The sequence below is a fragment of the Ictidomys tridecemlineatus genome, chromosome 5 (genome assembly GCF_052094955.1).
Source record: "Ictidomys tridecemlineatus isolate mIctTri1 chromosome 5, mIctTri1.hap1, whole genome shotgun sequence".
Taxonomy (NCBI): Eukaryota; Metazoa; Chordata; class Mammalia; order Rodentia; family Sciuridae; genus Ictidomys; species Ictidomys tridecemlineatus.
Window position 1 is genome coordinate 8,651,226 of NC_135481.1, and position 22,554 is coordinate 8,673,779.

The following is a 22,554-nucleotide window of genomic DNA, read 5'->3' on the forward strand; positions in this document are numbered from 1 at the left end:
GAAAGATTTTCTTATTCTTTCTCTTCTTGTCTCACTTCAGGAAGTGGAGAGACACCAACAGTGGACACCATTGACTCATACATGAACAGACTGCACAGTATTATCTTAGCTAATCCCCAGGACAATGAAAACTTCATAGCCACAGTTCGAGAAGTTGTGAACAGGCTCGATCGTTAGGGACTGGTGAGTGCTCGCTGATAAGACTCATACGCCAGCACATCATCAAAAATAAGATGTCATCAGACTTTATTGGTGCTACTAAAACTGTAGAATTATATTGAATGAATGAGATAGAAACTTGATTTAGGTTCCTGTTGCATGGTTGCTAAAAGTCTTTCTAAATGATATTAGAAAATTAAATCAAAACAGTTTTTTCTCATGCATGCCTCGGAATAATTCAAGGAAAAAACATGACTTTGTGATTGGACTTCAGTTCTGGGTATACAACTTATTCTTTCTTGGATGGTTTTGTTTTGTTTTGGCTTTTTTTGCTTGTTTTTTTAACAGTACTAGAATCTGAACCCAGGGGCACGGCACTTTACCACTGAGCCACATCCCTAGCCCTTTAAATTCTTTATTTTGAAATAGTGTCTTGCTAAATTGCTGAGGCTGCTTTGAACTTGGGATCCTCCTGCCATTTATTCTTAGGTATTAGTTTCTAAAGGATCTTGAAGACTGGTGAGAAACTTAGAAGAAATCATTCCCAAAGTAGCTCTCAGAACAAAATAAATATCACTTAATTGTTAATCTTTCTTCTCACTGAAAAATATTAATGATAATTTGTAAGTAGTCAGTGAGAAACTGTATTATATGAGCCTACATACGTAAAAAGCATTCTCATTCACCACTCATTAACTCATTATGTTAAATGCTGATGTGAACTAACTGTACAGTGAATGTGAATGCCTTGATTTTAAAAGATTGAAAAAATTGTACTCAATAAGCAAAAAGAGACAAGAGAGAAAATAAGCTTTTAAAAAATATATTCAACAAATGACTAGTAGTGTTGCATCTTTTAAAGGAGAAAATAACTGCGTTCTCAGAACGAACTCACCCAAGCAAACTTTTTGGTAATAATGGTAAGTCGTCATAACTTGTGTTAAATGAAATTAGTACTTATTCATTCAAATTCCTAGAGAGAGTTTCCCTTTTAGTGTGCCATCCCTAAAATGGTCAGCCCTAAGGTCTATTGACAAAATTGTTCCATGCCTGTGGACATATAAAAAATGTGGAAATCTTAAGGATTGGACCGTACAGCAAGATGGCCAAAAATGAAAACAAGTCAGTGCCAGGATGCTCCTTAGAAGCATCATGGGTTTGAATCTTTATTTGTCCAGCAGGAATGGGAGCATCCTCATATACATAATTTACATTCTAGCTTTGTTTGGATTTTGAGCAACATGCATAAGAACAAATAAAACCCATGATTCTTTATCTAATGAGGCAACATCTGCCAGCAGAGACAAAGGTAGAAGTTTTTATCCTTCTTGGTCATGCCCTTGGATGGCAACTCTGCAAGACAATTCATTATTATTTTAGCTTGCCCCAGGCTCATATGGGGAAAGGATTACCATCCTTCTAGTGAGTAGCCAGATGGAACGGACTGTACTTCTAAGAGACAGTTGGACTCCCTGCAGAATAAAGAAGTGGCATTACTGCTGCTGCTTATGAAGGAAACAGCTTGTAAATCTAGGCCTGGGATTTTCAGGAGCTCATCATCCTTCTCATTTTCACACAGTGTTTTCAATTAGCACTCTTGTAAGCTTGAAAAGAGAGAGCTGAGAGAAACAGCATGAGAGATTGTGAAAGAAAATAGTAATTGATAACATGGTGTCGCCTCACCTAGGTAGAGGGCAATGAATGCAAGAATGAAGCCAAGAGTGGTTTTCCATTTTGACCATTTTACCATTTTACCATTCAGATTCTCCTAACACTCTATCCATCTTAAGAATATAGCTGGAGTACAAGTTCTCTGAAGTGTCTTTGAAAACTGTAGATTATTACCATCGTCCTTGATTTTAATGTACAATTTTTTTAAATACATTATTTTGCAGTATTGGGGATTGAATCCAGCACTTCATATATGCTAAGCAAGCACTCAATTTTGAGACAAGGTCTCACTTAAGTTGCTGAGGCTAGCCTCCAAGTTGCAATCCTCCTAACTCAGACTCTGAGGTAGCTAGGATTACAGGCAGATGTGCCACCATGCCTGGTGACATACAAATATTTTGTCCTTGAAAAATTACCTGAAAATGTAAACTGTTATATTTACTACAGATTCTTAAAATCTACAATACAAACATAACTAATAGATATTTCCCCACACCCCCCAACTGTCAAATGAAACAATTATAAAGAGTGTGATTAATACTAGCTTGGCTTCATTATACAAATATGTACAGACAGCTAGGCCTGATGTCCCCAGCACTCATGGTGCAATTAATTACTCTGACATGAGCTTGGCAAAGGTTTCATTCCACTGTCGGGAACCATTGAGTGAAGCAAAGCTAATGGTCTGCAAGTTTTAGAGGAGCCTATCAGAGCTGGAAGGACCTTTAGAAATCCAGCACTTTATAAAGAAACTGAATCCCAAAGAGATGAGATGACATGCCTGAAACTACTGGGTAGAAGAGCACAAAAACCAGGACAAGAACACAGACATCTCAAGTCTTCTCATTCAGTGGGGCTTCTAAAATATTGCTATAATAAGGAGGCACTGTTGGAGTAGGGCAAAAGTACTAAAAATTCTTACATTAGAGCATTAAGGAAAAGTATTACACTCCATCAATTATGATGTAATAAAATTCTGACCAGCCCATTTAAAAAATATTTTTGTAGGTATATAATGAAAGAATTTCCTCAGCTTTCACCTTTCTTAGGGCTCACTGGTACCCAGTCACCAGTGGAAACAGGAGGAAGTCATGGGTGATTTTAAGTTGAGAGGTGATCACTTTACATAAGCTCTAAATCTGTTTTGCAAGCCAAGTGCAGTAGCACACGCCTGTAATACCAGTGGCTGGGGAGGTTGAGGCAGGAGGATCAAGAGTTCAAAACCAGCCTCAGCAAAAGCAAGATGCTAAGCAACACAGTGAGACACTGTCTCTAAATAAAAATTCAAAATACGGCTAGGGATGAACCTCAGTGGTTGAGTGCCCCTGAGTTCAATCCCTAGTACAAAACAAAAAATCAAAAAACTATGTGTTGCTCAATTGGTATATAATTGACTGAGGATTGACCCAAAAAAAAAAGCAGTCTTTCATATATGATTACATTTTTATCAATATAAAAATATTTATTCATTATTTGTGCACAACACATTCCTACACAAGCAGATATCCTCAGGTTTATACTGAGGAAACTTGGTTTTGATTAGACTAAAGTGGGGTCCTAATTCCCCTTATCAGTCCTGATAGTTACTTTTCAGTGTTCAGCTGCTTATTTGCTACCTCCCATTGTTGCTGAACTGGAGCAGGACCATGCTTCTCATTGAAATGTTGACAGAAACATCTCAATGAGGATGTCTGCTTGCAGCTTTACTAGCTCTTTTTTTTTTTTTTTTCCCTTTGATGCTGGGGATTGAACCCAGGGCCTTATGCATGCAAGGAAAGCACTCTACCAACTGAGCTATATCTCCAGTCCCTAGCTCTTTAATTTACATACTCCTTAACCCTTATGAAAATAAAGTAGAGCGTTTTTTAAATCCATTAACCCTAACCCCTTCTAATCTGTCTTTCCTTTTTGGTATTCCCCCACAGTATATAGGTTTTAGAGCTCCCAACTTGTTCTTGTAAGCATTTTTACTTGTGCGGAATGAGAAGCCATCCATGGATTTTTGAACTGAGTTGGAGCAGAAAGGACTGCAGATCCCTTTACTTGGGAAAGAATTGTCAGTGAGTGAAATACCTTCACCCCAGGAAGCTGCATGAGGGAGCAGCAAAAGGCACATGTGTGTGAACTTCCTGTGGAATCACCCTCCAGTGATGCTTTGAAAGTGTACAGCCACTCTCCCAAGTCTTCAGCTCCCTATCATTTCCATTTCTGCTAAAGCAGCTCTGCATATATTCTGCTGACTAGGTGACCCTGAAGCTGACATCTTCTGCAGCAGAAGGAAGACTGCCTATTGCTGCCATTCTGATTGGACCCTTTTATCAGTGGAGCTCCACTTTTCTTACCTAGCTGTCACTTTTTTTTAATGCCTTTGGGGGTGATTTTTGCTTCCCTTCACCCCCACCAAGCTGTACATCTCCATTTTCTGACCTCTGGGCCTCACTACTCAGCGGGGCTCTGAAGGAGACTTTCTCTCATTGGATGGGCCCAGTCTTCTCCCAACGTTGCCCTGCTGTGACTCCAAAGAAAGGAGCTTCTTGTTGACAGTGCCCTGTGGAGCCAGGCTGTGTTTCCTGCCCCACATGGTGCTCCGTGGGTGCCCGCCCTCAGCAGGCTCTGCGACTGCAGCCCTGAAGGAGAATGGCTGTCCTCCTCCTGCCGCCCGCTGCTCTCTGAGCATTGCTCCTGCACAGAAGCCGAGTCCCAGCCTCAGCAAGGCTCTTCTGTCTCCTCTGTTGGCAGTGTCTTGCGGAGCTTTTTTGCCAAGGAAAAGGTCATTGGTAAACACAAAGGAAAGGAGTAGTTCTCATTTGGTATTGAAAGTTGATCCTCAGTGAAAACTGTGGGAATCCCTGCTTTTTTAGGTAATGAGATCCTTGGATGTAGATAGGTAGGAGAGGCTTTGGGAATAGTCTCTTGTGCTGACTGAATGGGCACGGAGGAGTTCTCATGCCCTTTGTCTTCCTTCAGTAGCCATTAACTGCCAAATCTAGGTGGAAAAGTCAGCCTTCCCTTCCTCCCTCTACTTAGTAAGGGATTTTTGTTTTTTAACGGCAGAAGTGAAGAGGGTTCTGATTCTCTCCTCAGGGTCTTTTTTTTTGTTTGTTTCTTTCTTTTCTTTATGCTCTAGAGCACAAGGCTAAGGTGGCAGCTGAGATCTTTGGAACCAAAGCAGAGCATGCTGAGCCTATTGTCTAGGCACCCCACCACCAAAGGCAGGTGGATGGACGCGTGGCCCCTCTCATAACATGCTGACAAGCCAGGGTGCAAGCCAGAAACCCCGTCGGTTCTCGTAGCTGCACCATCCTGTCCTCTCAGCCCTGCGTTCTCCCTCTTTGTTCTTTCTTAGTCCAAAGGAAAACAACAGCAAAAGCAATAACAAAAATCTCTAAAATTTCTTATGTGGACACACATCAAATTTCCATGCACTGAAGCCCACACACCACCGCATGGCAATTTTTTAGAATAAGACCCCTTTCTTATCTATTGCTATAAAGCCAGCCAAGTCTCCTGCCTCTCTGTATTTTCCACCGTCCCTGCTCTCGTCTGCTGTTTTTGCCACTTCTCTTAGATTTCTTGCCTGCTACGTCTAAGCCAGAACTCATTGTCCATGGCAGAAGGTTGTCCAAACTGGTTCAGGAAGTTTGTGTCTGCCGCCTGCCAAATGCTTTCTGTCCTTTTTTCCTTCCTCCTAGTGTTGCTGTTTCTCCTTCCTGTGAAGTTTTGTGCAGCTTCAGTAGTACTGTTTTTATGACCATGAAAGGCTGTAACTTGGTCCAGAGGTCATCCCTGACCCTAGCTGGACACCTCACAGTGACCAGACATGTACATGAGCTCACCAGAGCCCGAAGTACCCAGTCATCAGTGCAGACGCTGCAGCTTGCTTCCCAAATGAGGGCTCTCCCAGGAGCCCCACACCCAATAAGTGTGACTGGGACTCAGCTGCCACAGAACCTCTCCTCTGCACTCACCAAGCAGGTGGAGGGGAGGTTATACCCTGGCGCAAGACCTAAGTCATGTTCCCTAATAAATCTGAAGAGGTTACTGCACTTTCATGTTCTTCTCAAGAAATAAGCTGTTGCCTATCAGTGTTTCCAATTAACTTCCTTCCTTTTATTAAAACACAAGCAGCAGCTGGGGAAAGGGAGAAAAGATTGTTTTCTTTCTGACAAATTTTAGAAAAAAATATTGTGTACATGTGTTTGGAACTGTTGAAATGCCAAGTTTTCTGTACAAGTGTTTTTGTAATTAAACTTTTAGATTTTGTTTTTTAAGAAGTTGATATGCTTGCCTGACATTTGTCTCATTAAAACTTTTCTATGTCGAATCCACCTGATCCAGTTTTACTTGCATTGTAATGAAAAAAGAAGACCTGCCTCTGCTTTTTCCTCTTAAAGCCTCTGTCAACCCTACATTCATCACAACTATTAGGCTTTGAAAACAGTAACACATTCATTTTACTAATTGCTTATTCAAAATGTGTCTTCACCTGTTTGAGATTTCAGTTCTTTGAATGTATGTTATAACAATACAATGAGTTTTAATTCATTTTAATGTGGCAGTAGCATTCTGGAGGTGACTTGAAGGAGCCTTTTAAGTCAGTGACTCTGAAGTCCCCTTGAGGAAATCTTTTGACAGAAGGGGTAAGTTGTGCTTAAATGCTTGGTTTGTTTTTTGTTTTTTTTTTAAATAACCGCTACTTAGCCATTCAAAATATTTTTAAAAGATGTTTGTCACCTATTTCTACCACGCTTTTACAATCTACAGGGGAAGGCAACCTGGCTTCCAGGGCCTACTGTTCTCCAGGTAGCCAGTCATCTGGCATTGAGCAAGTCTCTCTTTTGTTTCAACTCCATCTTGCCCCAGAACACATGCCCCAGCTCTCCTCCAGTATTGTTGGAGGGATAGAATTAGGCAGCAGAAGTCACCGCGCTTCAGAAGATTGGACGTGTTTTTTATGTGATGCCAAGAATGATCGGCATATCAGAGTTATGATTTCGGTTCGACCACATTTAACAAAACCCCAAATAAGCATTAGCTTAAATAAGAAGCAGATCTCTCTCAGAGAAATGTCCACACCAGTCCAAGACTAGTGTGGAGGCTCCCGTTGGCACTATAACATGGTTTTTCTCAAGGTCACCTCATGGTCCAAAATAGCCCCTTGGCCAGTAGCCATCACTTTGAAATTCCTGGCAGCATGAAGACAAGGCAAGGACAAAACGGGCAGGCCTAGATTAGTTCCAGGACTCTTCCTAGAAATCATAATCAACACTTTCACTTAATTTGGCCAAAACTCAGTCACATGACTGTAGCTAGCTGTAGGGGAGACTGAAAAATGTCATCCTTGTGTGGACATTACTGTTAATATTAGTAATACACAAGTTTTAGTAAAGGAGCAGGTGAAGATGAATATACTTTTACAACTCGTTTGACTCCATTAAGCCCAGCCCCACCATATTAGTTAACAGAATGTATTACCTTTCCTTTGCCTCTTGGCCATCTGAAAATGACCACTTCCTTGTTTTCTGGATGTTGAAAAAGAAACCCAAAAAACTAGCTTGGGGGCCTGAGTTGGCATTTCCTGTTCCTACCTTAGCTCCTCCCCTACCGGTCAACAGCTGGCAGCCAGGCTTGTTTGGTAAAAGTCAACACAAACAGGTGGTAATACTTCCTCCAGTTGTTTGTGCCCTTTCTCTAACTGTTCTGCATCTGCTGGATTAAAACAACACCAGGATAATCTTTCCCTAAGGTGGGGGATATTGAGAGATTGTTTGGCAGTAAAGTTCATAGCTACTTCCTGCTCTCTGAAAGAATTTCCTGCCTTGCAATTGAGAGTTCCAAGATGAGCTTTTTCTTTGTTTTATTTATTTACCTTTGACACATAGCCTGTGCTCAAATACATACTTTACAATATCTGTAGATATAAACACCGGCTCATACACTAGCTCATAAAAGGGGTGGGGACTGAGTCAGGAAAGATCCAGCGAAAATGTTAATGTCTATTCATTCAACTGGAATGGGAATATGTGCCTTCAGAGAGAAACTTTCACCAGATATAGAAATGTACGGTCTCTAAGCCCAGCAAAACACAGAAAGAAGGAGCTACTAGAGTGTAGGCATAGCACGGAAAAATTAAGATCAGGCAATGCCAATTTTCTAGACAGGACTTTTGTAATCGCCAGCAACACTAGGTCAGTGGGAAGGTCCAATGGTTACAAGGCTAGGGGTTCCCTTGTTTGTATCTGCAACAATCCCACCAACACTGAAGAGCCAGAACTAAACAGTTGCACTATTTGGACTATAAAAAAGTGTTTGTAAAACATGGTTTCTGATAGTCCAATAGGAAAAATACAAAGTACATAAATAGTTCTTAAACTGAGTCCTCCCCCATCCACACCCCTCCCATTTACTGGGGATTGAACCCAGAGGTACTTTACCACTGAGCTATACCCCTAGTGTTTTTTTGTTTTGTTTTGTTTTGTTTGTGAGGCAGAGTCTCACTAAGTTGCCCAGGCTGGCCTCAGCCTGGAACTTGAGCTCCTCCTGCCTCAACCTCCCAAATCAGTGGGATTACATATATGGGCCCCCTCATCCAGTTTTTTTTTGTTTGTTTGTTTTGTTTTTGCTACTGGTATTAGAGTAAACCCAGGAGTGCTTAACCATTGGGCCACATCTCTAGCTTTTTTTTTTTTTTTTTTTTTTTTTGAGACAGAGACAAGTTGCTTTGTCACTAAATTACTAAGGCTGGCCCTGAGCTCAGGATCCTCCTGCCTCAGCCTCTTGAGTGGCTAAGATCATAGGTGCACACCACCACACCTGGCTGCCCAGCTATTCTTGCTTGTATTAAGAGTTTTAATAAAGGTTTTTTGTGTGGTTAGTTTTTTTGAATTGTGTGTGTTGCATACCAGGGATCAAACCCAGGGCCATGACTATGCTAGACAAGTGTACTAACCCTGAACTATGTTCCCATCCTCAGGTAAAAAAATTTTAAGGAGTGAAAGAATTACTTGTATCTTGCCTGACACTAGAGGGTTTATCTATAAGTTCAAAAGGGAGTAGATCAGAGTCTTGGGGGATTAGTAACTTAACTAATAAATACTTTTTCTGCAATATAAGCAAAATTTATATTGTGGAGATGGGGATATTGAGAGATTGTTTGGCAGTAAAGTTCATAGCTACTTCCTGCTCAACCCAGGACCTGGCACATGCTAAGCAAATATTCTAGCACCTACCCCAACGGCAGAGTTCTTAGGTGGTTAAATCAGTGAATCCATGGAAAATGCATAAGAGTAGAAAACACATAAATATAAATTCACAGTTTATGTAAGACTCAGGAATAAAAGAAACAATTAGACACACCCTGTAGGTGAAGCACTCTGTTCTGTTTTTTATACAAATTATGTCATTTAATTCCTATAACTTTACAGAGTAGGATTACTATACCCACTTTGAATAAAGATTCAGAGATGATAAGTAACTTACACAGTTATACAATTAGAAACAGGTAGAGAAGGATTCAGCCCCAGATTATTCTATTCCACGCCACTGTAACTGCGCTATCTTGGAGGTGTCTGGTGAGTTTGGTAGGAGTTGACAGCAGCAGCCTAGTATGGTGGCTTTGAGAGCTGGAATTAGATGTATTCGTCCAACAATATGTGTTGAACTTCTCTCTGTATCAGGAACTGTTCTAGGTCCAGGGAGCTTGTATCCTGCTGGGGGAAAAGAGAGGGTTAAAAGATGACCTAACATACTCACTTCAGCCACTTACCAAGATGGAATGGTACAAGCTAGGGTCCAGGAAAGGCATTTTTGAAAAAGTATCTTTCAAGGCTGAGACAGGAGGACCATTGAATTCAAAGCTGGTGTCAGCAAAAGCGAGGTGCTAAGCAACTCAGTGAAGCTGTGTCTCTAAAATACAAAACAGGGCTGGGGATGGGGCTCAGTGGGCAAGTGCCCCTCAGTTGTTCAATCCCCAGTACCAAAAAAAAAGAAAAAGCATCTTTCAAAGAAGGACCAGGTCAATTGGACAAAGCCAGTCCCGTGAGAGGCCAAAGGAACAGGAAGCCCACAGTCCCAAGACAGGAAATAGCTCTGGAATTCCAAGGAAAAGGAAAGAGTTGGAGAGGCTAGAGCCTAATGCATGGGAGGAAACGCAACTTGGAGCTGCAAGATGCGCAAATTGCATGGAGCCCTTTAAGATGACAAAGAGCTTGAAGTTTCCTGTAAGTGTGTTGTGCAGAGGGCTCTACACCAGTGACTAGATCAGATTTGTAGTTTTAAAGGATCCCTTGCTGCGGGGAGGCAAGAGAAGAATTGGGAGACTGGTCAGAAGGTTGGTGCAGAAACCCAGTAGGAAGTGGCAGCAGCTTAGCCTAGAGCAGTGGCAGTGGGGGTAGAGAAGAGGAGCTGGATTCAGGGTATGTTTTGGAAATACAATGGACAGAAGTTGCTAAAGCACTGGATGTAGAGATCAAAAGAAAAGGAATTTGGAATGATTCTAGCTGATAATGAATTCCACTGTTATGTATAATTATAATACACTAACGAAAAATGTTTTGTTTTGGGTACTGGGGATTGAACTCAGGGACACTCAACCACTGAGACACATCCCCAGCCCTATTTTGTATTGTATTTAGAGACAGAGTCTCACTGAGTTGCTTAGCCCCTCACCATTGTTGAGGCTAGCTTTGATCCTCCTGTCTCAGCCTCCCAAGCCACTGGGATTACAGGCGTGCACTACTGTGCCCCGCTCAATGAATTTTTTTTTTTTTTTAAATGATTCCTGCTGGGGCTGTAGCTCAGTGGTAGAGCACTTGCCTGGCATGTGTAAGGCCCTGGGTTCAATCCCCAACACCACAAGAAACTGGGGGGAGAAAAAAAATGGCTCCTACTTTTTGGCTTGAGCAGCTGGGCAGTGGCTAGAGGTGCCAATGCTTGAGAGAGCAGATACTTAAGGACAAAATATGGAGAACAGATCAAGAATTCCATTTTGGACTGGCTAAATTTCAGATTCCACCAGAGGATTAGCCCCTGGGGAACACACTTCAATCTCTCTGCTATCAGTTCAAAAAAATTCCTTTCAGCTCTTAAGTCCCATGGTTCCACGAGATTCTAACTTGAGGTCAGTATTTGCTAACATTCCTTCCATGATCAGCGCCTGCGCACACACATAGACCCAGTTACTCAAGCTGCTCATTGAACTATGAAATTAAAGAACAGTCTCCTTTTTAATTTTGCAAGCTCCTTAGGAAAAGAAGTTTTGAAGCCTTGCATCTGCATTTGTTTAAGAGTGGCAAAAAGCAGCTGAATGATGTAGGATATAAAAATCATACCATAACCTGATGGCTCAAAAATCCTGGGATAAGTAATGGAAAGTGTCTGCTTAGAGGAGACTGGCTGCAAATATATTTGGCATCATTCAAAGAAGGGTAATGTGAGAAGACATCAGTGATACAGCCAAGAGGTTTCTCATCTCAGCAAACGGGCTGCTGCTAAGGGGCTTTTGCCTTCTTCAAGGCAGCTGAGGCCAGACAGCAGAATGTGAGATGAAAACATTCCATTTTTCTTGGGGGCTGGTGAATTCTTTAAGTGAACTTATATTTATCAAAAGAAGTTCCTATTCCTAAGGACAGACTGATGGGTCATTTTGGATTTTACTCATCCCTCAGGAGAATATTTTAGATATATTCATTCATTCAGGCATTTCCATGTATTTGCTACTTTTGAGGTATAAATTTGAGGAAATCCCTCTCCTCAGTGAGCTCACAATATAACAAAAAATAGATACAAAATCTAACTACAGTTGAGTCTGATAAGCAGTCAAACAGCTGTGAGCAAAATGTTCTGGAGAACAGAGGGAAAAATTCAGTGGTTGTGTTTGGCAGAGGTCAAAAGAAGGCTTTAGCAGGATAACATTTTGAGCTGGGCCCTAGAACAAGAATAGTTCTTTAAAAGAAGCTAGAAATAGACCTGGAAATATGAATGCCTTGTTGGCGTATTCTCAATAATTGTGACTGGGACACAGGTTATATCCAAGGGATGGATTAAAAATAAAGGCAGTGAGGTGTTTTTCTTTTTTCTTTTCTTTTCTTTCTTTCTTTCTTTTTTTTTTTGTGTGTGTGTATGTGTGTTTTATTTTTATTTATTTATCATTAGTAGTTGTAGATGGACAGAATGCCTTTATTTTATATGTTTACTTTTTTTTTTAGAGAGAGAGAGAGAGAAATTTTTTTTTAATATTTATTTTTTAGTTATCGGCGGACACAACATCTTTGTATGTGGTGCTGAGGATCGAACCCGGGCTGCACGCATGCCAGGCGAGCGCGCTACCTGCTTGAGCCACATGCCCAGTGCCTCACACGTGCTAAGCAAGCACCCTGCTGCTAAGATACAGCCCCAGCCCATCAGTGAGGTGTTTTGAAAAAGGATTGTAAAGGGGCCTTGAATGCCATGCTGAAGGATTTAGCTTTTATTTTGTAGTCACCAAGGCTGGTTTTGCAAGACAGTAACATGAGATAAAAAAAAAAAAAAACTAGACTAGAGGTTCTTAATATTTTTTCTGCCGTGAACACCTTTGGTAATCTAGTGAGGCCTGTGGGTCCTTCTAAGAAGTTTCTTTGTTTTGGTTTGATTTGGGTTTTTTGCAGTAGTAAGGATTGAACCCAGGGTCTCACATATGCTAGGCAAGTGCTCTATCACTGGGTCACATCCCCAGCCCACAGTAGTGTTTTTTGTTTTGTTTTGTTGTTGTTGTTGTTTTAACATTTTTTAGTTGTAGATGGACACAATACCTTTATTTATTTTTATGTGGTGCTGAGGATAGAATCCGGTGCCTCACCAGTGCTAGGCAATTGCTCTACTACTGAGCCACAACCCCAACGCCCCCCCCAATGTTTTTAAGTACTTAAAACACAAATAAAGTTACAAAGCAAGTCCACTATGTTGAAATATAGTTACCAAAAGTAATAAAAATGCAGTACAGCCAGGTGCAGTGACGCACACCTGTAATCTCCGTGATTTGAGGCAAGATGATTGCAAGTTCAAGGCCAGACTCAGCAATTTAGCAAGACCCTAGGCAACTTCATGAGACCTCATCTCAAGATAAAACATAAAAAGGGCTGGGGAATGTGGCTCAGTAGTAAAGTACCCCTGGGTTCAATCTCCAGCACCAAAAAAAAAAAAAGTGTTATATAGACATATTTGTGCTTCTTTAAAAAAACATTAAATTGGGGCTGGGGATGTGGCTCAAGTGGTAGCGCGCTCCCCTGGCATGCGTGCGGCCTGGGTTCGATCCTCAGCACCACATACCAACAAGGATGTTGTGTCCGCCGAGAACTAAAAAATAAATATTAAAAAAAAAAAAACATTAAATAACATAATTAGACAATACTCTAATAGTGATCATAATTTTAACGTACTAATGATCATAAGTGATATTTCAACATCGCTGTAATGTGGTATGAAAATACCTGTGATTCTATTAATGGCAAAGCCCAAAATTCCCGCTGATACTATTGGGATTTGTTGGCAACATTTATCATCAAAGGAAATGCAACTTTTCAGGTCCAGGTTTATGAAAATCAAGATGTAACTTTCCTATCCATGCTTGTGGTCCCCAGGGTCAGTGCTCTTGAATTCAAGGCAGGGAGGAGACACTGGATAGGAGATTGATAAAATAGGACAATAGCCAGGCATGGTCGTGCATGTCTGTAATCCCAGCGGCCTGGGAGGCTGAGGCAGGAGGATCACGAGTTCAAAGCCAGCCTCAGCAAGGGCAAGGTGCTAAGCAACTCAGTGAGACCCTGTCTCTAAATAAAATACAAAAAAGTGCTGGGGGTGTGGCTCAGTGGTCAAATACCCCTGAGTTCAATCCCCTGTGCCAGAAAAAAAAAAAACTAAGAAGAAGACCTGTGACGGGAACAGAGCAGAGTTTGTCTTGGTCCCTCCTGGCCCGGATGGAAATCCCTCTACAGGGACCTGTAGTAACATCCGGCTGAAGCAGTAAGCCATCATTAAACCTTCAGGCAACTCTCCTCAGACACAGCCTGGTGTCCTGAATTTGTACAGCTGCTATTGACCCCCCTCTTTGGCAGGCATGGGGAACCCAACAAAGCGGACATGGCCATGCTGTCATGGTGCTTACTCTCTAGTGGAAGAAAAGGGTCTAACAAACGGAAGCGGACATCATATCCCCACCTGGGCTGCAGGCAGGAAAGCGGTGGTGCTGTTCAAGGAGCATGTTGGCCGGAGATAGGAAGGCCTCTGAGGAAGCCACGCTCAGGGGGGGGTCAGGGAAAGAAGGTGAAGGTCAGCTTTCCTCGGTGCTTTAGAGGAGCTGAAAGGAAAACAGGGGAGTTAGACCAGAGAGGTGGGTGAAAAGTGGGAAGAGGTGGGTAGGCCTAAGACTGCAAGGTCATCCCATCCTCAGGATTTGGGATGTTCTGAGTACAGGGGGAAACTGTTGACGCTTTCAAGGAGAGAAGTGATATAATCCAATTTATAGCTTTAAAAAATTCTTGCGGGCCAGGGATGTAGCTCAAGTGGTAGAGCATTTGCCCAGCATGTGTGAGGCCCTGAGTTCCAGGCCCAACGCCACAAAAAAAATAAAAAATAAAAAGAAAATTCTTCCAGCTACTCTGCAAAGAGCAGATGGTAGGGAGCAGACACGGAAATAGGGAGATAGTGGTGCTGTGGCTGTGTCCCGCTAGAGGTGGCACTGGCCTGGACTGAGGCTGCAGTGGTAAAGGAGAAATGGGGGTGGGGTGGGGGTAAAGCACCCTTGGAAGAATGAACAAGATAAAGAAGAGGGAGGTGGGGAGGCTGCAGGTGGAAGGGAGGGAGAGAGCAACTGTGGAGGAACTGTGAGGCCTGGAAGGGGCAGACAGGGTAGGAGTGACCCAAATCAGAGATCACTGTGGCAGGCAGGCTCATTTGAGATGCAGGGGTGTAAGTATGAGTAAGTATTTTTTATTGACAATCTGACAATTGAGAACTTAAAAGCTAGGTCTAGACGTAGGATGACATTTACCAAAAATTCCAAAGAAGGTTTTTTGTGTGAAAAAAAAACTGACTTTGCAGGCAGTCAGACCCCATCAACTTCTACCAACAGTTCACTGTCTTATCCTTTGCTTTACTGCCAACCTCGACAATTCGTCCTGCCCTTGATACCAGAACCACATCTGGACCAGGTGCAACTTTTCTCTCGGTTTAAATCAGATGGCATCTCTACAGTTGTTCAGAGCATTTACTAACATAGGTTTCCTGCACGGAATTCTGCAGGGGGAAGCTTTACATCTGTAAAGATGCTAGACATTCCTTCCAGTGAAGCAATCCCTGCTTATCTTGGCTGATTTCATAATAAATGTGACTGAGAACTGGATGAAAATACAGGACAGACCAAGTGCATTGCAGCAACTAAAACATGCTAATAACATAGAGGAAAGGGTAGAGATTACAGAAAATTATAAATTGTGATCATGCACAAGGAGGGGTTTCACTGCAGCCTGAAAACTTGACCTGCAGCTAAACAGGGCCAAGATTAATCATGACTTGATCTTATACATAAGCTGAAAGATCTTTTCTAAAGATCATGTCCATTAAAGCAGTAAAGACATTTTTTGCAGGATATGCCATAATGAGCTCCAGGCATTTAATGAGAGACAAATGCTACTGTTGAAAGCGTAACCTTCTGATCTGATCTGATCTGAAACTGAAGTGGGCATGCTTGCTCTGCAAAACCAGGCCCCAGTTGTGTCTGCCAGTTGACAAGGAGGCTCATGTTTTTAGATGCTCTGTTGCAGTCAAACATCAAACCTTCTGGGAGAGGTTTTTGTTTTGTGATTAGGTAAGGATTTTACATGTAAGGAGCAAGCAGCCAGCCCCACGCTGCAGGACCAATAGCTTCCAAAGACAGAAAAGTAAAATACAGCATCAAGTAACAAACAAACAAGAGAGCTTGATGGCATGCCCCCAAAGCTTCTGGAGGAACCTGAGGCATTCAGAGGCAAGGAGCTCTCAGCTTCCACCTCTCAGAATGGTGGCTTCAGGTGAGGGTAATCGCCCGGCGAGGAAATATCACCAACAGGAAAAAAGTGTCATGTTGATCAACCTACTTTCTTTTAGCCTTCAGATGTCTCTCCCTCATTCAAGAATTTGTGTGATGTCCTCTCAGCTCTTACTTTGATATGTGGAAAGGCTTGGGTACAGTCCAGGGGCAGCTGACCTGCCAACAGGATGCTGCCTCATGTCCTGAATCTTACCACCAACTCCTGCCTTGATTGCTGCACCAGCTTCCTCTTGCAATCCCAAGGGTCAGAGGATTGGAGGGGCAGGACAGGAATAGAGTATGGTCTCCCAGGCAGAAATCTTTTAGAATGCCTGAGCCTCAGCTTGTTGGCCATGGGTCTGCCTTTCTGGTTAGGAGGAGGGGACCTCCCGTCTCCCTCCAAATGTCCCTGTCTTAAACCCATGCAGTACAAAACAAGCCAGTTCATTGTGTTCTTGGATATAAATATTGATTCTGGGTGATGTTAACATTCTGTTCATAAAAGAATGTAACATATTTCTCCCACACCATATTAGACTGATGTGTTGTTTGGCCAAGGGAAGTACAGATTGCTGGCTTCTGCAGGGAAATGTGGACATTTAAATGCATGCAGCTTTTGGAAGTCTGGGGAGCAGTCTCAGAATAGCAACCAGGGCCTTTGGCTGGCTCCAGCTCCGTGCTCCTCCATCCAGTCTCTCCCTTCCCCCATCTCCATGTGCGTGTTGCTTTGGCATTTCTAATCACTTGTAATTTAGGAAGATGCTTTCTTGGAATTATATCTTTGTTTGTTAAGGAAATGTGGGGCATTTGCTTTCTTCAGGAGGCCCCAGAAGGTCAGAACCAAACATTTTAGTTTTCTTCCCCTGGGGAAAAAAATCTGGGAGGTCTCCTCCTGTTTTTCTCCCCTCTCCACGTGGGAGGGGAGGGCAAAGGCTTCAGAGCAGAGGTGGTCCCTCCAAGCATTCCACCCAGGCCAGACCAAGTCCAAGACTCAGATGTGCTGACTGCCTTGGCAAGGCAAGTTCCCCACATTCCACAAGTGCTCTTGAGGGGGAAATCTAACTCAGGAGAAAGTGGAGCTCTTGATGGGTATGCATGCTCTCTCGCATGCCAACGCATCGCACAGACAGATCCCCGGCCGGTATTTCGGTATTTCTCCAAGGGAGTGGTAGAGCTCCTTTCCAGATGTGGCAGAGAAGCCTGGGACAGTGCTGTCAGGAGAGCCAGCGCCCTCTGCTGTCCTGGCAAGGAAGCTCCTCAGCAGTAGGAAAGAACCCCAGGGGTTCTGGAAAGCCAGGAGCTCTGTTAAAATCCACAGCCAACCCAGCTCCGTGGAGGAGGCCTGGAGCTCCTTGCTGTTCACACCGTGAGCTTGCACAGGACTGGTTCCCCTCCATCTAGCTGGATCTTGATGTTTTGTGGCTGTGAACGAGCCAGAAATGATGAGGGTTTACATTAAAACCCCAAACTTCCGTACAATCTGCTGGGCCGGGGTCCAAGAAGGTGGGGAGCAGTGGCGCTGTCTCCTCCCCAGGAACCCGGCCAGTGGGCCCGGGCAAGGTGAGACAATGGGGGCAGCTTGCCCAAGAAGAGCAACCCCATACTCAGGGTTGACAGGCAGCCCCGCGCCACGCCCTGGCCTGGAAGGCAGTTTCTAGAGGCCTGGCTGCTCCGAGGCTTCCAGCTGAGTGGAAGCTGCAGCTGCTCCCATTCAGGCATGCTGGCATCTCCCAGGGGCCTCAAGAGCTGGCACAACCCAGATATTGGCTCAGCTTACAAGCTAAGACCCAGCTGCCACCCCCTCTGCCCTGCTGACTGCCAAGACGGCAGCTCCACAGCAGTCGGGCTGGGCTTGCTGCTGCAGGAGTGCGTGTGTGTGTGTGTGTGTGTGTGTGTGTGTGTGTGTCTGTGTGTCTTCACCAGAAGCGGGTGCATGCTGGTGAAAGGCCAGGTTGGGGGGTGAGGGGGGGCAGCGAACCCATTCTTCCACAACCTTTCAGTTTTGCAAGAAAAGGAAGCGTAAAACAATCCATTTTTGTGTTTGGGGAAGGTTTCCGTTCTATTTATTTATTTATTTTTGGTAAACCGATCTCCTCTCTGCTGGGAGATGAGAAAGCCCAATCCACCCAACAGCCCTTTAACAACAATGCCCTTCTCTCTCTGGGACCAATTTCCAGACTGCAGAGCAGTCCTGACAAGGTCAACAGGCTGGAGCTGTGAGCGGAAGATCTTTATCTAGGTGGGAAATAGGAAAATCATTTGACTGATAAAAGGAAATACAATAAATAGCATCTAAATTCCTGGCTGCGATCCCCGGAGCCCCTCCTCTGCCGGAGAAAGTGCAGGGGCAGGAATACTTGTGCTGCTCCAGCATGTTTAAAAATAGCACACGCGGCACACGGCCCCTTCTTACCTTCCAGAAAGACTTCATTACCGGATCCTCCAGCCCCAGCCTGCAGAGCCGCTGCTGGCGCTTTCTCCCCCCTGCGCTGGGTTTTTCTTTTTTGGAAGCGCGAGGCAGCGCGGGTGTGATACATTTTACTCACGGACCAGCTCCCGCTCAGCTCGTTTCAATCTAGGCACGTCTGGCGTGAACGGTGAAAGTCCATTGTATTTAATGGGGTGTTAACTCTGTTTATTCTAGGAGACTGGTGCCGTAATTTTACACTCTGCAAAACTAGCAACTTGAAACTCAAGTGCTGTTCCTCTCTCCCCCTGCCCACCCCCGTGGTCCGAAATCCCCAGACCCCTCTGGCTCTGCCAGCAGCGTTCCTCTAGCTCAGGCAGCCAAAGGAGGCCTGTGTGTGGTGGCAACTGAGAATTCTGGGGTGCACCTAGCTTTCTGGGCCTGTTAGCATTGGTGTGGCCTGGGGTAGATCTTTTAGAAGCTCATTGTTCTCATTATTAAATGGAGATTTCTAATCCGCCTCACTACCTAGAAATGCTGTTGACACATGACAATCGTGGGATGGAGAAACACCCCACTGGAGTCTCTAAAGACACTCATCCTCTGACTCCCAGCTGGGCCACTTCGACATCACCTCAGAAGCCATTAAACCTACAACCTGTCTGTCCACCAGAGACTCACAGATTTGAGCTGCATTGTAAAGGCCACTAATGAGACTGGGTCTTCATGGCACTTTTGTGATCTTCTATCTCCATTATTTCAGCTACTCTTTTAGAGCGGGGTGGGGCACTACTGGGGAGTGAACCCAGGAACACTTTGCTACTAAACTATATCCCCGGTTCTTTTTATTTTGAGACAGGGTTTCACTAAGTTGCTTAGGGCCTTGCTAAATTGCTGAGGCTGATCTCGAACTTGTGATCCTACTGCCTCGGACTCCTGAGTCCCTGAGATTACAGACATGTGCCACTGCACCCAGCTTCACCTTTCTTAGTTGGTGTTCTACCCTAAGGGCCTGACCCTACAAGGTGCTAAATACATAAACAACTAGACGGTCTCTTTGAACTCTAAATCTTAGAAACTCAACCAAAAGAAGGAAAAATACATGCTGTTCAGTCCCTGGTACCAAAAAAAAAAAAAAACAAAACATACATGTAGTAAATTATACCGTCTGTGTGAACAATGTCTTCCATTATTCCCATCTGATCTAAACACCTGATTCTTTGGGACCTTGAGGACCTTCCTGCATTCCTACTGCTCAAACATCAACTGGACCCCCGAGATCTTCTGGAGCTAGCTTTGCTTCCTGCACGTAGATGGCCCAGATCTAAACCCCGCCCAGCCCCTCTTTCTCTGGAGTTCCTGATCTCTATTTCCAGCTCCCTCAGGTCTTCACCATCTGGTGTCCTGCAGAATCCTCAACTTAATTCATTTAAAATTAAATACATATTCTCCCCAAGCCCATATCTTCTCCAGTATCCACCAGCTTAGTAAGAACTTCACTGCAGTTGGGTATGGTGGCGCACACCTGCAATCCCAGCTACTCAGGAGACTGAGGCAGGAGGATCAGAAGTCCAAGCTCAACCTCGGCAACTTAGTGAGAACCTGTCTCAAAGTAAAAAGAGCTGGGGATGTAGCTCAGTGGTAAAATGCCCCTGGGTTCAATCCTCAGTCCTGCCTTTACTTCTATTATCTCATTTAAGCCCTGGGAAATTTCTATAGGATAAGAATTGTCCCATTTTGTGGATGAAACTGAGACTTAGCTAGGTTTAAAGACCAAAGGTTATGTGGCAAACATACCTTTCAGAATTGAGATTTGAACTCAGCTCTGTCTTATATTGTAAAACCCATGTTCAAAGTCTTTAAAGTAGTAAGTTCAGTACCGGACACATACCAGGTAGACCAAGTTATTTTCTTTATACCCCCCACGCCCAGTCTTAAACTTTACCCTCTTTAACAAGGTACAGAGGCCTATTCCAACATGGGTGGCTTATCTCCCCAAATGCATCTCCTTTCACTCCCCGTGGCCCATCTCCAACACCACCAATCAGGCCACATCTGGCCACTCACTATTTCCCAATCTTTCCCTTTTCTTTCATATCTTTGTCTTTGCAATCCTCTTTCCCATGGGTCACAAGACTTTTTTTGTCCCTTTTCCATCCTTGTCTGCAAAGCACCAGGTCAGATAGCATCTACCCTGTGATACTTCTCCTGATCCTCCAAACCATTATCCATGGCTCCAACCTCCCTTTGCCAACGCCCCTTGTTACTTTATTTCTGCCTATTCTGTGCTGATTGTATTGGAGCATGGCTATCCGGGCCTTTCTCTGTGCTGTCCCTGTATCCTGGGAGCCTGGCAACATGCCTGGGATCCAGCAGGCACGCAGTAGAAGTTTGTTTAGTTCAATCCTTCATCCCTCCCTATGATGAATGCTTACTTCAACCATCTTGCAAAGGTTAGATGTCTCTGAATTGCTGCTGATGACATCTGTTCTCTCTGACTTCTATACCCACATCCCCATTGAAGCTGCTCTTGGCAAAGTCACCAGAGGCCTCTTATGTTACTAGGCCCCCCAGCCCTCTCTTGCCCTAACCCTCCTACTCTCAGCAACATGGAGCACAGCTGCCCCCCTTCTTCTGTGAGTCTCTCCTGGCTCCACAGCCTGTTGTATTCTCTGCCTCTTGACCTCTTTCCATCCCGCCTGTGACTTTTGGAAATGAAGTGCCTCAGGCTTGTCCTGGGCTCCTTTCTCCTGAATGACCAGCCTGTTCCCTACAGTTTAAAACACTGCCTCCTGGGCTGGGGATGTGGCTCAAGCGGTAGCGCGCTCGCCTAGCATGCGTGCGGCCCGGGTTCGATCCTCAGCAGCACCACATACCAACAAAGATGTTGTGTCCGCCAAGAACTAAGAAAAAAATAAATAAATGTTAAAATTCTCTCTCTCTCTCTCTCTGTCCCCCTCTCTCTCTCACTCTCTCTTTAAAAAAAAAAAAAAAAAAAAAAAAAAAAAAAAAAAAAAAAAAAAAATAAAACACTGCCTCCACCTTCAGCTCTCAGCTCTAGATTCAAATATTTAATGACCTGCTTGACTTAGTTGCTACTTAGGTTTCAGGCTTAAAAGCCTAACAATTGACTGTCTCCGCTTTGCCCCGAAAGCCTTTCCTCTCTTGGTCCTTCCCTTTAGCAAAAGACACAATCGTGATCATGGGTCCTCTTCCTGGGAACTTGGCAGCCACTCTCTTGGAAGAAGAAGAAAGTGTCCTGGCAGAGAGGCGCAATCCAGGAATGTCCAAATATCGTGGATTCCAGCGTCTGACTTGGGCTTGGAAAAAGAACAGATTCTTTAAGCTAATATTTGATGCTCAGCAGGTTTGGAGGTTTGGCCCAAGCCCATCTCATCAGTCCCAGCTTTCATCTCAGCCCTAGATCAGAAATGGACAGACTGGTCCAAATCTGGCTCATGGTATATTTTTATACAGCCCATAAGCAAAGACTGTTTCTTATATGTTTTAATAATTGAAAACATACCAAAAGAAGAATAATATGTTGTGACACATGAAAATGATACATGCTGGGCACAGTGGCAAACGCGTGTAACCCCAGCTACCCGGGAGGCTGAGCCAGAAGGATCGCAAGTTCCAGGCCAGATTGGGGCGGGTAAGCTCAGTGGGAAAGTGCCCCGGGTTCAATCCCCAGTCCACACACACAAAAAAAAAAACTACGATGAAATTCACATTTCCGTTTCTATAAAATAAAGTTGTATGGAACAAAACCACACTTGTTTGTTTATTAATAACCCACCTGTGCTTTCATGCTGCAAGGGCAGAGCTGAGTAGTTGAGCCCAGAACTTACAACCTTCAGAGCCAAAAATATTGACTCTTTGGCTTTCTATTAAAAAAAACAAAAAAACTTTACCAAACCCTGCTCTAAGCCAGCTCCCTGTCCCCTAAACATACCTTGCAAACTTCCAGTTTTATACAAATTGATCTCTGTTCCTCTGTCTGTCTGAATTCTACTCACCTTCAGGCCTTACCAACCCAGCCTCTTCTAGAATCTTCCATCCCTGCTCCATCCAATGGTTTCTCTTCCTTAGTAATAACTAATGGTGGTGACTTAACCACCCAGGGCCTTTTCTGAGGCATCTGTCATGTGTCTTGTCCCGGTTGGGAGCAACATGAGGAGAAGGATGGTGGCTTGTATCCCGGGCCCAGGGAAGGCCTACATCATGAAAGTAGATGTCAATAAACTCTTTCTGAATGGGCTCCTCTTTTCTGCCA

The 22,554-nt window shown here is 43.9% G+C and overlaps 1 protein-coding gene and 1 long non-coding RNA gene across 5 annotated transcripts in view; one reads left to right on the plus strand and one right to left on the minus strand.

Annotated features, from left to right (window-relative positions):
* Positions 1–6,154, plus strand: part of Hmg20a (high mobility group 20A) — a 79,371-nt gene extending 73,217 nt beyond the window's left edge. For all 4 annotated transcript variants that reach the window (XM_078049238.1, XM_078049239.1, XM_013359700.4 and 1 more), the window contains 2 exons: positions 41–183; positions 3,756–6,154. In XM_078049238.1, the coding sequence (XP_077905364.1) occupies positions 41–177 (137 nt within the window). In that variant the 3' untranslated portion in view covers positions 178–183; positions 3,756–6,154. The remainder of the gene's footprint in view (positions 1–40; positions 184–3,755) is intronic.
* A 3,036-nt stretch (positions 6,155–9,190) lies between these two features.
* Positions 9,191–18,540, minus strand: LOC120886512 (uncharacterized). Its single transcript, XR_005729495.2, has 3 exons — positions 18,285–18,540; positions 14,023–14,161; positions 9,191–9,536 (listed from the first exon to the last, which is right to left on the minus strand). It is a non-coding gene; the product is annotated as an uncharacterized LOC120886512 (long non-coding RNA).
* Positions 18,541–22,554: the final 4,014 nt, after the last annotated feature.